At 40.9% G+C, this 13,584-nt stretch overlaps 1 protein-coding gene across 1 annotated transcript in view; it reads left to right on the top strand.

Annotated features, from left to right (window-relative positions):
• The first annotated feature begins 1,424 nt into the window (after window positions 1-1,424).
• Window positions 1,425-13,584, top strand: part of LOC138064094 (high mobility group nucleosome-binding domain-containing protein 5-like) — a 48,664-nt gene continuing 36,504 nt past the window's right edge. The window contains exon 1 of the mRNA XM_068925050.1: window positions 1,425-1,501. Coding sequence (XP_068781151.1) covers window positions 1,493-1,501 — 9 coding nt within the window. The 5' untranslated portion in view covers window positions 1,425-1,492. The remainder of the gene's footprint in view (window positions 1,502-13,584) is intronic.

Genomic DNA, 13,584 nt, shown 5'->3' with positions numbered 1-13,584 from the left:
GTGATTTGCTTGGACTCTTTTTAAAAGAATATCATAAGTAGAAAAAAATTACAGGCTGGGGCCTAATCTACCACAACAGTACTGTTTGCCTCTACACTACTGCTGAACTTTTCTTAGGGCTGACAGTGCAGTTCTTTTCTGAACTATAATAGTTGTCACAATTCCTTGGGGAATTATTATATAAAACTTAAGTAATGCTTAAAACCATGATAAGTCTCAGTGGAACTATAACATTGCAGCCAGTTTTGCACAAGTATGTTTTATATGACAGCACAGTATCACTGTTTCTTCCATTCAGAATTGATTAGGAAACTCCTCCTCCCATGCCTTTTCCCAGCTGTTTAACCAGAACACTGCATATTTTTCTCTCTTGAAGAGAGTATATTTTAAAGAGGTGTGTGCAACAGGTTTATGCATGTATTGAATCTCTAAGGATGCATTTGCAACATATTTATACTTACATTCAGAACATGGAGTTCACTTGAGGGAATACAGTATACTGTATACTGTGCTATATGTGAAAGGAACCAAATATTAACATATTTGCCATACATCTAGACTGGCATTTACTATGGTAGAACAAAACAAAAATAAAATGTGCAAGACTATTTCTGACAAGCTTTCTGTTGGAAAATGCACAGGGAAAGTGTGTAACTATCAAAACTATAGAAAACAAGGCTACTTTGTTGGAATTTCCTTTTCAAAAATCAATCAGAAAACATATTTGAACCATGTCAAGATTTCCCAATGAGTATTTAGGCTTAAAAAACCTACAGTGTTTAAAATTTTGAAATGACTTTTCATTCCAATTATTAAGTATATGCACCATATACATTAAAATATATATAGTGTAATATAGCAGTTGAAAAATTGACATTGACACTGGATGATTTTGAAATGTTTTGACCATTCCAACATTTCCCTTTTCTCCTCAGGCCCTGGAACTTCCTTTCTGAAGAAATTTTAAATTTTGGGTTGTTGACACAGTTAAGGGATAAAAAGTGAAAATCTTTCATAAAACCTAATTTCTGACAGTGCTCTGTCCTCATGATGACTGCTGTAAAGACAGAGGATTGGGGGTGATGATAGACTGGATATAGCATTCAAAGAAAGTGGAAGAAATGATGATTTGAGACACAATTTAGAGGAACAAAACCCTAGAAAATATATTTTAGGGAACAATCTAGCATAAGACTAGGTGAGCTAAAATGGCTATTCTATCTTTAACTTTTCTGATTCTGTGACCCTACATTATATGCTGTTAACCCACTGAAATGAGCTTTGACTGCTCACCATCAATTCCCAGTCGTACAGGCAGTAACAACAAAATGGGATGTATTACTCATGCTCAGACTGCTGCCTGCCACTGGTGGGTGGGCTGTGATCTGACACTTAGATGAGAAACTGCCTCTGTGAGTCTCCCCCCTGAGGCCACCATGTAATTTAGGTGCTAACTACTGGAGTAGGAAGATTTTATTTTTCTCACCTTCCCATGTGCCAGGTAAGACAATATTTTCCATCTAGAAAAAGGATGGGGGCATCTGAAGATTTCAATTAAATCAAACGCTGAAGTCACCACAGGGCAAATGATAGAGCCATACAAGTGCTTGTAATTTCTGTGCCATTGTCACCTTTGTAGTGGGAGAACAGGAGTGGATGTAGGAAGGGAGTGAATACAAGTACTTTACATTGTGCTGTCTCTAGAGTCTGGTCTTCTGGCATATCGAGCAACTGGCATGATCTAAAACTGGACATTTATTGCAGCAGCTGCAGCTTGAGTCTGAAGAATAGATAGAAATCGTAATAGAAAATACATTGCACTGAAAGACAACATTAGGCAGCTATTTGTGTACTTGTAACTGACAGGCGCCACGCAGGCAAGGGCGGGGCTCCGGATGGCGCAGCCCATCGCAGAGGGGCTCGCTCTGGGGGGCTCCCCAGGAGTTAACGGACGCCGGGTGCACCACGGCCGGCGCCACCACGCTGCGGGGTCGCTGCAGCCTGGGGGCGCACCCTCCAACGACCCCGTGCTTGACAAGTCCAGACGAAGGCACCGCAGACCCACACCACAAACATCTCGGCGCCGCGGAGCCATTCCCCGCAGAACGACCCGTTAACGGGCGCATTGTTGCCAGCGGAGCAGCGCTGCGGCTGAGCACTGGGTCGTCTGTTGACGCGCGCGCTGCTGTTGCCTAGAGCCGCACGGCTTCGGTATAGCTGGGGGCTGGCATGGTGCTGACTGGCTATAAAAGGGAGTAAGCCGCGTACGCTTGCGTGCACTCGGCCCCACCGTCAGCTGGCCTGCGCACCCGAGCACCCACCCGTCGGCGGGGACGCCCCTGGTGCCAACGGCGTGGTGAGGCCAAGCCGGGGAAACTAGACCGGAGGGGCGGCCCGTAAGGGGCGAGAGCGGTCGCTGTACCGGGCACCCGTGACCGAACTGTAGAGCGCCGATACGTACACGTATCTTCAGTTCCGTCATGTTTCTAGCCTTGCTATGCTTTTAGCTTTGTTGTAACCTCTTATCTCTAACGAGGGCTCACGCTTGACAAATGCTGCGCTCTCGAGTTCGGTGCAGCTAACCCCGACTTCATGTGTCACAGTAACCAACACATACAGCCAACAATACCCAGGGATGAATGTGACATTTTAAGAACCCATTAGACTTGGTCCAATTAGGGAATTCTTCCTTACAGGAAGGTTTAAACAGGAAGGGAGACCTCAAATTTTGACTTGCAGTGTTTTCTTTGTAGGTTCTTGTTAGCATTTCATAAATAGACTGTATGAGATGTAGCAACATTGAGGAAAACCTGTTGTTCCTCATTAATGGTTCAGTCATGCCTCCACTAGCAGAAGTCTGTCCCTATACTTTTATTTAATTCTGCCTTTCCTTTTAATAGCTGTTCACCATTCACCCCAGCAGCCACACTATTCTATTTAGAGCAGCTTTGAAAATTGTTGAGGATACTAAAAACTGCCACCTTTGTGAATGTGCTTCTTTGCTGCAGCATTTAACAAGAATCATGTGGCAAGACTGGAAACAAGTGGAAAGAGATTTAAATATACACTTATAGAGAAATTGCCAAGGGAGTGCAGAGGAAGTAAAGCTAAGAAATTATGCAAAAGCTATATATTAAGAACAGTTTTCTAATTGTGGGAGCTATTAGGCTTGTTGAATGGATTGCCAAAGAAATGGTGGAAGTCCTGCTCTGAAACTTTTATAAAAGGAGTTGAAAGCACTGCTGAATATATGGCAGAGAACAAGAGTGCTCTGGCAGGAGGAGAACAGATGAGCTAATAGATCTTTTCTATCTTTTTGTGATTCATATTCCATCAGTCAGCACATGGTATAGGGAGAGGAAATTCAGTGCCAGTCAAATTGATGCAGTTTTACACTTGCATAAAGTTATTTAACCCATCAAACACTGGCACATTTCAGTGTGCAGTGCCTAAATGATACTAAGGGAAGAAACAATCCACCTTTTTAACAATTCACAGTTCTTGCTGAAGGGTGATTTGTAAGCAAAGTGGTTTTATCAGTCCCGTAGTGTTGACTTCTTTCACTCAGAAATCACAGGACCTCTAAGCAGTTACGAAATAGTAACATAGTTTGACTTCTTTGAATGTTCGTTCTAGTTTTAAACTTTTAGCATTTATGTTTTTTTTTTTAAGCAGCTGTAAAGGCTAAACTCTTCTTTTAGAAATAGTGATGACTCTCATCATAAATGCATACACCAAGAACTAAATATCCATTGTAAAACCAGCCATGATTCTGGGTGTACAGCTTAGGTACCTGCATGCAGAAAAATGTTACTTAGAAGCCAAACTAGGCCCTGGTGTAGATATTCACATGATTTGGAAATGCAGAAGAAGAGCTGTAGTTCTGAGCATGGACTGCTGGCTCCTATGCTGAGGTCAAGGAACAGCATCCTTCTGGATCACTGAAGCTGATCTGGGGGATGAGGAGGAAAGAATTAAGTCATAGGATGGGATAAGAGTCTGCAGGGGTGTACAGAATTAATTGGCATTTATACTCCTGGTGCCTATGCTTCAAAGAAGAGAAGCCACTGTCACCCCACATTCATTGGCAAGACACCTCATGGGACTGCGCGTCTAACCGCAGTCCCCTAACAACCTATTAGCAAAAGTCCTATGGGTCAGCTGAGGATGCAGTCCCACTGTAACAGGCACTGTGTGGCACAGCTCGGGTCATGTCTACCCGGGTGGCTGCAATAAATCTTTGGCCCAGCATCAACAGCTTGCTGCTTTATATATTAATATGAGATACCAGATAAACAGGTAGCGTTGCATCTTTTGAGACAAAAGAAGACAAGGATAAATGTGATATAATTATCTATTATCTCCTGTGTGATGCCTCTCACTCATTTCCAGAAATTCTGGTCTGTTAATGTTCAGCTAATGTGCATGTTTGAGCAGTATTTACTTTCTTGGCAAGTCCAGAGTGTCTCTGCTGGTCATATAATCCTGCAATGACAGGATGTTAAAGTGGACAAATAGCAGGCAAGGAAGTAAGCAAAACCATCTGGGTTACTAAGGTGGAGATGACTCCTGTCCTATCCTTCCATCAAGCTGCCAGCTTTTCTGGTTTTGAAATAAATTTGTTTCTCAAGTCTTCTCTAAGCCCCAATGACCATGAATTCTCTCTCCTATTCATCTCAGAGCAGACATATGTATCAGAATTTTCCACTCTCCCATGCTTTCAGGTTGAACTGGTCTGGATGTTAAGTATACCTTCCAGGCATTTAAAATTATAATCTCTTCATTAAATTCTTCTGGAGAGAGGGGATAATGAGAAATAATCACACAAGGAAAATTCACTACACAGGGGACACAGCATCTCATTAAATCACTAGCAAAGATCTATGTTAATAAACCTAATATAGGTCCTTTTTTGCAAGGAGGTGCTTTCTTTTCCTCCCCCCCCCCCATCCTTATGTGGAAGGTTGTCCTTCTGCATGTTATAGTCCTGGATGTACTTTATCCCCTATGCAGAGTGGAAGGCTAAATCTTTAAACCCAGCTCTCCTGGTGAAACATAGAAGGCATATTGAGGCCGATTGTTCATTAATAATTTATTTCTTCCTCAATAGCTATTTTTAACACAAACTCTGCAAACACTTAAGAATGTAGACCACCCGAGGCAAATGAGTTGTCCCATGGAAGTTATTGGGGTAACTTTTATGAATAAAGTAAGCTCACAATGTTTACAGACTATGCATTATGGCACAGGTTATGCAGATGTGCAGCCTTAAGCCCTACTCTGAATAGGGTCTGGTTAAAATGAAGCAAAAGCCAATTTAACCCTGATAAAACTACAGAATGTATCCTTTGGGGGTTTGAAGATTGGACAGAGTTTTTTTGGTTTTGTGATAATTACTGTCCCTTATTGGGTCCAGATACAACAGGATGGGAAAAGCTGAAACATTATGTGACCAACCATTTTTGCAGTATTTTTCTTACATTGAAAAGGATTATGCAATTAGCAAGACAACCTATTCAGTCATTTCTTCTTACTTTTAAGATTTGGGCACTTCTTTTGGAATTTATCCACAACAAAAGCTTGGGTCTTTAGAGGTTATCTTCAAGCAGTGTAAGTAGTCCTTAAAGTCCAAAGTATTTTGGATCTCTGCTCATCTCCCAAGCTTTTCTACTGAATATGAGAACAAGGTAGTATCCCTTTAAAACACTTTTATGAGCCATCAACAGTGCTCACCGTTTGGTAGGAACAATCTGCCATCTTCAACTAGTCAGGTTAGCAGTAGGAAATGTAAAAATGATGTAAGACTGTAGACTGACCATGTATAAGCTTGTCTGATCTTGGAAGATAAACAGTCCTAAGCAATGCCCAATGCTTAGGAGGAATTCCAGGTAAAGTAGGCTCAAACCAATAAACCAAACAGCAAGAAAACACTGAAATAAAATGTAAAAACTTCTATTCTAAGGCTTCAATTAACCCTCATCTCTGCTGACAGAGAGGAAAAGGAGAAGGAGATGGATTATTTAGGACTACAGCAGTCTGGAAAATGTCTGAAGATACGAGTTTTGTTAAAAAATGCTGATCTTCTTAAAACTCCTGAGTATTTTGGAAAAATATGTTGGTTGTGAAGAACACCAGGTGAAATATCATCAGGATGCTATTGGAAATATGTCTGATTTTCTTTCAGCTCACATGATGGATTGCCAGAAAACCTATGGTAATCCTGCATGCAAGTGGTCCTAGGGCTGAGGACCCTAAGGCAGTGGATAGCTGTGTCCTTGGATGCTGCTCTGGAATCAGGGACACCACAGCTTCTTGCCTTAGCCAAGTGCAAGACAGCAGCAGGAAGAAGGGAAGTACTTTCCATGGAACCCAATTCTGGAAAGCCTCAGGACTTAAAAAGTTTCTGCAGAAGAAATGGAAGCCCTGGGCATTCTGTCTCTGGCTGAGCCCTGAGACTCTTGGTTTGAGGGTGTAATTTTGAGGCTCTCAAAACTTTTAGACTCCTAATTCATCCATAGCTACCAGTCCTTACAAGAATCTGGTCCTTTTTCACTCCTTTAAGGCAGACAGGGAGATGAAAGACAACAGACTCTGGGACCCACAGCTGTTAGGATCCTTAGGGTCACTGACTTAATTTTGTTTATAATTCCTCTAAACAAAATGTTTCAGTTGTTTTGAAATAATATTATGAAAGTGTGGATATTTTCCCTGCCACAGGAAATACAAAAACATCCTACTAACCTGCAACTGTAGCACTTCTTCATACTATCAGGTAGAAAGATACTTTATTTTTAAAATTCTGGAGTGTAAGGGTCTATATTCAGTTGTAGCTCATGACTGATAATGGTGCTAGGGAAGGGATTTAGGTCTGGCCTATGACCCTTTCAAATGCAGTATATGACTGGAGGGTGAGGGAAGGATTTTATGTGGGGCATTGTTTTAGTTCAGTAACTACAGAAGTGGATGATACAACTACACAATGACCAGGGGCGAGTGCAACTGCACGATGTGATTTGATATTTGTGGGTATAAACATCAGATAGTGCAAATTATGATGGCTGTAGTATTGCTAGTACTGAGAGCCTTCAAGGCTGTTGTTCTGTGAACTTGGCACAAAAATTAGTGGGGAAAAATTCAGGACTCCTGTGGTGTAGATACTGGACTAATACTAGCCAAATTGTGCACACTGTTTTCCAGCTCATACTCCTGTTTCTTGAGATCATGAAATTACTGTGAAACAAGTGAACAGAAGATGGTTAAAAAAAAATCAATTCATTCACTGAGCTGCAGTATTTAAATCACCAGTGCCCTGTATGACAATATTCTCCACTTAATCCATTAGGGCACACTGACTAAATCGAAAAATACATTTAACAGAAGGTACTTTCATACGGTCTGCAGGCAGAGATGAGTAATCAGTATTTCAGATATGACACATTCATAATACTATATAAAAACTAATATCTCCATCTGGAACACACACACTATGTCATGTTAACCTAGTTAATAATTAGTCAAAACTTGTTTATGCCTTATCATATTTCTTCTGGAGCAGCTCATTGAATTAGCCTGCATTATACAAATTAACCTGTTATTTCTCTAATACTTATATCATCCCTTGAAATAGCAATAACAAAGTTCCCTTTTTGTGATGAATGTCATTTTGTAATTATGGTATCAGAAATTGGTTGAAGCATTCCTTTTAAGAAGTTTTAGAGGGATTTTTTTTTTTTTTTTACATTTACACAGGGTGATTTCATTGGGCAGTGTTTTTCTGTAGTCCTTGCAGAAGTACTTATTTCCAGCAGTGAAGATGTCAGTGACGAGATGATAAGCAATATGGGCAGAGAAGGAGAAGGAAGGAGAGATGCGGCGGGACTCAGCACTGTTCCAATTCCCCTTTCTATTTCTTTCTTCACTGTTCAGTAGCTGGGAATTTGCAGTAAAGAAGTAAATCTCCAAGAAATGCCGGAGCAGCTTGTCCTACCCGCTCTCCTTGCCTCAGTGCCAGGCAGCTCTGAAGGGCTAGCACATAACTGCGTCCTGGGGCCGGACGTACTGGGGTGACCTCCAGGCCCAGGAGGTGAGCAGGGTGGGGGCGGCACTCAGGGATGGTCCCCTCCTGCCCGGCCCTCCCTGCTCTCCGGCCATGGAGATGGGTCACCTCACTCAGCCCTCTGCTACCCCCTGGAAAAGAGCAGGAGAGCACCTTGTTTTTCTGTTGCAGCCACACGGGAATAACCTTCGCCACTTGCTCCTGCCTCCAGCTCCAAAACATTTGACCAGTAGAAACCTGTACAGGGTTCATGAGATTCAAACAAACAAAGACATTTCAGCCCATGCACTATATATTAGTCAGCTGTCTTGAGGGAAGTTATTTACAGCTAGTTCTGCCTACCCCTTGGTCTCTCCTACACTCCCCCCCCCCAATTCTTGATAGATTTCCAAGGTATGACTAATGCATTTCTATAAATACTTCAAGCTGCACACCCCAATTCTTGCACTTTGATGATCTGTTTCATCATATTCCTGTTTACTAATGTTTCAGTCAACAAGAGTTGTTTGCTGCCTGAGGGGAATGCTGGAGTAACAATGGCTTAAATTATTCCTAATCAAGTTCCAACTCCTACCTGATGGGAAAGATGAGAGATTTATTATTGTTAATTTAATCCTTGTGAGACATCAGATGCTTTGGCGATGGGCATCAAGATAAGAGCTTGACTACATAAACAGTGAGATGAGATTAAAGAATGGTGGTGATTGATAAAGATTAAAATGAAAGTATGTACCTTTCTGCCGGTGAATGCAAATAGGTAGTCAGAACAGTCACAAACACTTTGTGTCGTTTCATTTAGACTTGCCTAGGCCAGCATTTATCATGAGATCTACCACTGCTACAGCTTCATTACGGTGAGGCTCAAGCTTTATAGTGTAAGTGAAATGATGTTATTTAATCAAATCTTGATGTTATTTAATCAAATCTAGCCAATGCCCTGGTTAAAATACCACTCAGTCCTGTCTAGTAAACTTGGCCGTAGGAAGCATAGGAAAGTTACCTTAAAGAGACATAAATGGGAAGCTGCCAATGCTGGAAAGTGGCCAGCTGTGTGTCTCCCGTCTGCCTTCAACAGAAAGGGCAGGTTGAGATCTGGCAGGGGTTAGTAGAAGATAGGAGGGAGCTGGGGAAGGGCAAGAGGCATCATGCTCGTCCTGATCCTTGGAGGAGTTCCTATGGGTCTGGAGTGAGTGGTATAACTTAGAGCATGAGCTAAGCAGCTGCATTGCTGGATGGCCCTGATAAACAGGCTATAATCAGAATCAGGAGCTGGTGTAGAGGGTATGTGTGAAGGTGAGGATGGTAAAGATGATTCATGTAGAATAGGAAGGGGAATGTGGCCAAGGACTGTCACCACCACACTTTCACCGTGTAGCATGTTGCCCTGGGCAAAGCATGGCCTTTTGTTACTAATATTAGCCTGTTTCATTCTGCATTGTTTTTTTTTTTCTTTGCTATACATTTTTGTTATGAATTTAAAATATTTCTTAAAAAAAAATTCCTGTCATTATAACTTACAATCCAGCACCACATGCAAACATTAGTTTGTTTGTGTTATTACTTCATGGAGGAGAAAGAAGGGATAATTGTTACATTTCCCTTTGATCCATGTTAACCTCCTCTCACACGTTTGTTTGTTCAGTCAATCAACAATAGGGAGGCTTTTTGTGGAAGAACTTCTTTATTCAATGGTATCTTGGTGAAAAATTGATGTGAAAGGCACAAGGACATTTTTAACACATATAGGTGGTTTCACTGGATGCCAGACAATAGAAAAACAATTCATTTACATTTTACATTCTCTGGGTCACCAATTATAAGAAGTGTCCATTTGCCCTGCAATAGGACATTAGGTTCAGTTTCCAAAAGATAGATAGGTGGTAACTGAGGTCAAACCCTCAATTTGCAGTGCCAATTTGTATGGGTTTTTTTCCCTCTCTAAGGTGCTACTTATTGCTTTATTGCTTTCCTACTGTGATCCTCACCCTGATACTGATGCATTTAAATCAGTGTAATTAGCTGTATTAATGTACCCATTTTATTATATGTTTTGTGATCCTTGGATGGAAGATGTTCAAGAAGAACTGAGAAAATCTAACTATTCTGAATCTATTATTGAAGACTGCTGATGCCAAGTAAATTTTAACACTCCAGAATGCATCTCCATGACTCACTTTTCCCTTCTTTGTGGAAAAATACCCCTCAGACTTTGCACCCACTGTAATATATACTCAGCAAGCTACAAAATGGGAGCTCCTCTGCCAGAAGTCCTGTAGCACATCCATTTTACCCACTCCTCTTTGCCAATCTGTTCTGCCACATAATGTACTAAATGAATGATTAACACATCTGAATAGTGCTTTTGTTGTCTCTGACGTTTTTCCCCTTCCATGACTTAATGCCTAGTTCTAATAACTTTTGAAGTAGCTTTGAAACCCTGCCAAGAATTCTTCTATTCCATGATTAATAATTCTATTTTGGCAGACGTATGATGTCATGCAGCATTGCATTGAGACTGGATTTATTTAGATTTGATTGTGATATCATTACACATCACAGACACAGTGTACAGCTCCTGGAGAAATTTTTTTGCTCATTTGCTACATGCTAAGAGGGACACACAAGTCTATCTCCATGTTTTAAATAACTGAGATGATTGCTAAGTGATTCCAGTCACCATAACCATAAATCATTCTGAGGTCCAGCTCTCTGGTGCCACAGAGAAAGTCCTGAGGGGGTCTGCAAAGGGAAGGTGCCTCAAACTGCCATCTGAGGGTCATATAGTGCTGTCAGATGGTGAAACTGCCAAACACAGCCGTAACTAAGGATCTGCAGAGTATGAGCTTCTACATTCACATAAAAAGCTCCTGACTCTGATTTCCCTCTGCTCACACTCGACCACCGTGGCACCATGGCCTGGGACATCAGTTGGCTTCTCTGCAGCTGTTTAACACAGACTTTGAAGGAATTAATGCCTCTTGGTGTCATATTCATTTTCACCTTGACTACCATACATAAATACAAGAAGGGGGGCTGCAGGGATGAGGTGCTGCAGCAATTTGTAGCTTTGCCTCTACTCTTGCTGGCATTTATGGGGATCCAGGTTGGGGTCCCTATGGGAAGATGGCAATCCCTCCCTTCTGAGCTGGGCACTTCAGTGAGTGGTGCCCACCTCTTTCTTCAGACTGTAAATCAGAGTAGGGAGTTTCTGTTATACAGAATAGAAGCATATAGTACATAGCTGTTTGCACGCCACTGTGCAAAATTATCGGAGACAGATTTCAGTTTGGATTGCAAAGGTCTCACTTCTGTCTCTGGCTTGACTACTTGATTTGGGCATGGAGTAATGAGAAGTGAGTACATGAATATCTCCAACCTGTTATCTTGGAGTGGGCAGGCAATGGCTGAAGCCGCCAGTGTTTTTGTGGAGAAACTTGAATGAGTTTCAGAGTTTCAGAGTTTTTTTGCAGCTAATATCCAGTTCATATTTAATATTCAGAAGTTGCAATTTCATCTTGTAATATTTCACTTCCTCCAATCATTTTGTTTCTATGGCCTGCTTGGATGACATTTATCAAATGTTTCTATTTCAAATGAATTTTACTTCATACCTGAGCACATGTATATGTTTGATTAAAAGAATAGCAGTCACAAATGTGATGTCTGGTGTTTCCAAACATATATTTGAGAGAATATTTTATAAGATAAAAGTTTGTAAACATCAAATAATAAAAGCAGTATAAATAGTCTGAGTCACAGTTTAGCTCCTAGTTTAAGAAACTCTGAACAGATTCTTATACTGGGAATTACATTGCAATTCTAAAGTGTACATATTGAAAACCAGTTCACTTACTGTGTTGATCCAGTAAGTGCTTGAAACAAATGCTTTCTAAAGGTGTTCTTCCTGGAAACTATATTTGCAAGAAGGCGTTTCAGATGGCTTGTGACAAAGGAATGTGGGAATTTTGCTGTGCTTTCTAATTCATAAGAATTAATTTTGTTTCTAGCTATTCTTTTCTGCTGACTTAGAATAATAACTAATTGCACAGAATTTCATCCAGTGCTGCTCTTTGATAAATAACTATTATGATCTGCACTTTTTTCATTCTGTACAAGTGATTCTAGTATTTTAATTTCATCTTTTAAATGTAGTTAAATGGAATACATAGCTTTGGGACTCATTCAATGTGTCTGCTTTGGCAATGGGATTATGATAATGAACAGATTAGATACTTTGCTATTAAATAAGCATACTGTTAGGGTGTAAAAGGTTTCCTTTTTTATATTCTGCATTTGTGAAAAAGTGAGTTGGAACTCTGATTCTGTATTCCTCAGATGATACACTATAAAATCTGATTTTCTCAAGTTATCCCCCATATCTAGGAATGGCAGTACTATGATCAAATCTCTCATTATTTGGATTTATAAATACCTCCAATATTTTGTCTAAACAAATTCAAAAGCAGCTGGGCATAAGTCAGAAGCAGAATAAACTACATATACTCTATTAACCATCATGCTGGTAAAAGTTGTGTCAGGAATGTAGGGAGCTCTGAAATGTAACCAAAGTAATGGAATAGGCCAAAACAAGTATGGTAGACCTGTTATACTGGCAAAACTTTACTGGTACAATCTGTTTCACTTTAGGAGGCTGAGAAAGGTTATACTAGTAAAAGTGCAGCTTTACTGGTATCAAAGTGTACACCACTTTGCTACTATACTAGGCACCCTGGTGAAGTGCTGTTGTTATGGAAACAGTCCGACCCTAGGTTTCCGAGGAGCAGAGTCTCACGTACGTCTAGCAGCGAATTTAATTATTTATTTAAATGACGGTACAGCAAAGTAACAGCTCAAGCTGGGTGCCTCCGGGGAGGGACCCCAAACAAAGAAATTTTGGGGCAATTATACTCCTTACAGTGAAATTTCCCCGCCTGCCCGTGACAGTCTCTCCCAATCTTCTTTACTGAGTCGGTGGTCTCTTTCCTCTGGATTGGTTCACATCTACATCCCGGGACGGTTGCTGTGTTCCTGCTTCACGGTGCCTTCTCTTATCCCAAGGTTGACGGTTACCTCTGGCCGTTGTGTGCTGTGTCCTTGAGGGCTGGTTCGAGCTGGGTTTGCAGTCGCATCCTCAGCGATGTCCCTCGAGCTCATTTACAACTCACTCCTGCGGCCTGCAGGCTTCGTCTACTTTAGGCGCTAGTGCTAAGCTGGGCGAGAGCTAAATTAGCTCCCTTTTCTAACAGCTGTTGTATGGATGGCAGTATAAAATAGACAAAACTTTAATTATTAGTATGATTTCAGTGAAATCCATTTTGTGAAAATTTGACAAGTTGTTTGTATGAATATTTTTGTATGCTCAAGGCTTCTGTGAGCTGCAGCTATAACCAGTTTTAAAACTAGGTTACATTTTTGGAATAATTTCTCCTATACAGCTCAGGCTAAAGGCAATAAGAAAGCTGGTAAAACATGAAAACAAAAATACAGCTTTGGTCTGTGATATCTGAGTCAGTGTGTGGAACAGTTTT

The sequence above is a fragment of the Struthio camelus genome, chromosome W, assembly GCF_040807025.1.
Source record: "Struthio camelus isolate bStrCam1 chromosome W, bStrCam1.hap1, whole genome shotgun sequence".
NCBI lineage: Eukaryota > Metazoa > Chordata > Aves > Struthioniformes > Struthionidae > Struthio > Struthio camelus.
This window is presented reverse-complemented; position numbering and strand designations above follow the sequence as displayed.